This window comes from Staurois parvus, unplaced genomic scaffold (genome assembly GCF_062004578.1).
Source record: "Staurois parvus isolate SC_StPar_1 unplaced genomic scaffold, SC_StPar_1.0 ptg000144l, whole genome shotgun sequence".
NCBI classification, from domain to species: Eukaryota; Metazoa; Chordata; class Amphibia; order Anura; family Ranidae; genus Staurois; species Staurois parvus.
This window is the reverse complement of record NW_028317940.1, coordinates 43166-47042: the sequence shown is the minus strand read 5'-3', so window position 1 is coordinate 47042 and position 3877 is coordinate 43166. Positions and strand designations below refer to the sequence as shown.

The window sequence follows — 3877 nt, the reverse complement described above, 5'->3', positions numbered from 1 at the left end:
TAACCCTCTCCTATCTATTGATGATGTTTTTCTATTTTTCCAGGACCCGCCATGGAGAAACCCTCAAAGGATCGTCTCACTTTATCTCCAGGTTGTAAAATGGAAGATGAGGACATCCCAGGAGATTGTGCCGGAGAAAAGACAATGAGCTCCACTATGGATGGTGGACTTCCCAGTGTGGAAAGACCATGGAATCCCTCGGACTCCGAGCAACCTCGTACTGTGGGGGATGGGGCCGGGATTCAGGGGAAGAAGAAATTTTCCTGCACTGAGTGTGGGGAATCTTTTCTATGGCAATATCATTTGAATGTACATCAGAGATTGCACACGGGGGAGAAGCTTCATTCCTGTCCTGAGTGTGGTAAATGTTTTCTTTACAAGTCAGACCTGCTCACGCATCAAAAATCTCATCCGGGTGCGAAGCCTTTTTCCTGTTCTGTGTGCAGCAAATGTTTTTCACAGAAGTCTGAACTTGATGAACATCAGATGTGGCACACAGGGGGGAAGCAATATTCCTGTCCTAAGTGCGGGAAACGTTTTTTACATAAATCTAATCTCTCTGTGCATCAGAGGTCTCATACGTTGGAAAAGCCATACTCCTGTTTGGAGTGCGGGAAACGTTTTGCGTTAAAATCAGATCTTGACAAACATCAGATGTCTCACACAGGGGATCTGCTATATTCCTGTTCTGAGTGCGGAAAAGGTTTTACATGTACGTCTCATCTGGCTAATCATCAGAGGTCTCATACAGAGGAGAAGCCGTATTTCTGCTCCGAGTGCGGGAAAAGTTTTGCACGTAAGTGTCATTTCTCCGATCATCAGAGGTCCCATGCGGGGGAAAAGCCGCATTCCTGCTCTGAGTGCGGGAAAAGCTTTCTGAAAAAATCTTATCTCTCTTTGCACCAGAGATTGCACACGGGGGAGAAGCCATATTCCTGTCCGGAGTGCGGGAAATGTTTTACACGTAATTCCCAACTCACTGTGCATTTGAGGTCTCACACCGAGGAGAAGCCGTATTCCTGCTCAGAGTGCGGGAAATGTTATAAACACAAACAACAGCTTGTAAAACATGAAAGATCCCACACAGGGCAGAAGCCACATTCCTTCCCCAAGTGAAGTTTTTTTTAATAAATCCATTCTCTTTGTGCATACGGGTGAGAAGTCATAGCGTGCAGGAACTGTTGTCAACAAAAACCATTTGTCATGCATCAGAGACCTCACACAGGGAAGGAGAGCCCTGTCTGTATAACTCAAAGATCTATTGATCAAAAATTCCATAAAGCCAACGCGTTATGGGAGAAATGCCTCTCTTCCTCAGGGATGATGTAAGAAGAAGTTAGAAGAGCGAAGAGACTGATGATAGGGCTTGTTGGTTCTTACCATGCCATCAGTCTGCAATTGTGGAAAGATCTGACAGCTTTTAGGAAGCCCCATCATAAGGAAGGTGGAGGCCTTTCCCCCGAAACGCGTTGCCATTATCTCTTATTTTTGATTAATAGATATTTCAGGTAGACCCTTGAGTGAGACAAACTTTTGTGACCATAGACAGGTCAGCCCTGTAGAAAGGTCACTGCTGAATGAAGGTATGGAGGAGTCATAGTACAGCTTTTAAGAAGCCCCATCATAAGGAAGGTTAAGATCTTTTCCCCGAAACGCGTTGCCTTTATCTGTTATTTTATATTAATATACATTTTAGGTATACCCTTGAGTGAGACAAACTTTTGAGACCATAGAAAGGTCATCACTGCTGAATGAAGGTATGGAGGAGTCATGGTACAGCTTTTAAGAAGCCCCATCATAAGGAAGGTGAAGACCTTTCCCCTGAAACGCATTGCCTTTATCTGTTATTTCATATTAATATACATTTTAGGTAGACCCTTGAGCGAGACAAACTTTTGAGACCATAGAAAGGTCATCACTGCTGAATGAACGTATGGTGGAGTCATAGTTCAGCTTTTAATTAGCCCCATCATAAGGAAGGTGGAGGCCTTTCCCCCGAAACACGTTGCAATTATCTCTTATTTTTGATTAGTAAACATTTCAGGTAGACCCTTACGTGAGAAAAACTTTTGTGACCATAGAAAGGTCAGCTCTGTAGAAAAGTCACCACTGCTGAACGAAGGTATGATGGAGTCATAGTACAGCTTCGTTTAAGAAGCCCCATCATAAGGAAGGTGATGACCTTCCCCCGAAACGTGTTGCCATGATCTCTTATTTTTGATTAATAAACATTTCAGGTAGGCCCTTGAGTGAGACAAACTTTTGAGACCATAGAAAGGTCATCACTGCTGAATTAAGGTATGGAGGAGTCACAGTACAGCTTTTAGGAAGCCCCATCATAAGGAAGGTGGAGGCCTTTTCCCAGAAACGCGTTGCCATTATCTGTTATTTTTGATTGAGAAACATTTTAAGTAGACCTTTGAGTTAGACAAACTTTTGAGACCATAGAAAGGTCAGCTCAGTAGAAAGGTCACCACTGCTGAATGAAGGTATGGAGGAGTCATGGTACAGCTTTTAGGAAGCCCCATCATAAGGAAGGTGGAGACCTTGCCCCAGAAACGCATTGCCATGATTATTAAGCATTTCAGGTAGACCCTTGAGTGAGACAAGCTTTTGTGACCATAGAAAGGTCAGCTCTGTAGAAAGGTCACCACTGCTGAACGAAGGTATGGAGGAGTCCTAGTATGCAGCACTTTTCGATGTCCTCCCCAATTGAAGCTGTGACTGTTTATTAGCTTCAAGCACAATATTCCCAACGAACACATTCCTGAAGTTGTCTGTAAATGTAGATGGGTGCTGCGGCGACCAAGCGACTGGAAGCCGAAGACATTCAAGGCCAAAAGTATATCACTGGGACACCAAGGATCTCCAAAATGGGCCCAAAGCTTTATTCAGCCATCACATCTTGGATACAAGAGCGATATTTCTGAGAGGTCCTGAAAGGCTCCGAAACGCCTCTATTGCAACCATGATATGATTGCTGAATAAAGGTTTGGGCCCATTCTGGAGATCCTCGGTGTCCCGGTGACATACGTTTGGCCTTGTTTATTAGGTGTGGTATGTGGATCAGTCAACATGAATCTCTCTGAGGAGCCACTACTCCCGATACCTGGGTGTCCTTGGTCCCAGGACCATAATCAGCTTGTAATATGGCGTAAACATCTCCTTTGTAAAGGATGCCTGCAAACACTCTTTGAAGGCATCATTGACGAGTACGATGTGATGATATCATCGTTCCAATGTATGCACGCTTGTAAAAGGGCTTCAAACTGAGCATTAAGCCAGTTAAAGTCATCTCGCAAAAGAAGAATAAAATTATTATTATTATTTATTTTTTTTTAAAAAAAACATTTTGAATTTATTTAACCCCTTTTTTTATAGCCCCAACATTTTTTTTTACTTTTTTTTTAAATGTCATTTTTTTTAGCTTTTTGTCAATTTTTGTTATTCTGTAGTATTGCATTAACAAAGTTATTTTAATCGTTTAATTACATTCATTTTTGTTTAATTATTTACCTTTCTTTGTAACAGAAATAAAATTTTAATAAATATCGGACAAATAAAAAATTAAATTTGCCCTTTTTATCTACAGTAACGCTATACTTTTCGAAAGTGGTCAATGTATAAAAGTGACTGTACATTGTGTAGACCTGTGGGCTTCAAACTGCGGCCTGGGGGCCAGACGCTGCCCTTTTAATCCGGCCCTTGGGGCACTATTTCATCCACTGATAACAACGATTGGGCATAATTCGCCCCACTTACACCAATGAAGGGGCACAATTCCTCCCAATGACACCAGCAATGGGACACAATTCCTCCTAATGACATCAACAATGTCAACCGTTCCTTCCAATTACACCAACGATGGGGCACAATT

General features: G+C 42.4%; 1 protein-coding gene across 1 annotated transcript; it reads left to right on the top strand.

The window, feature by feature from the left end:
* Window positions 1-2854, top strand: LOC149464980 (uncharacterized). The gene has a single exon (XM_089673714.1). It carries the CDS (start codon window positions 52-54, stop codon window positions 1114-1116), a length of 1065 nt encoding a protein of 354 aa, XP_089529840.1. The 5' UTR covers window positions 1-51; the 3' UTR covers window positions 1117-2854.
* Window positions 2855-3877: the final 1023 nt, after the last annotated feature.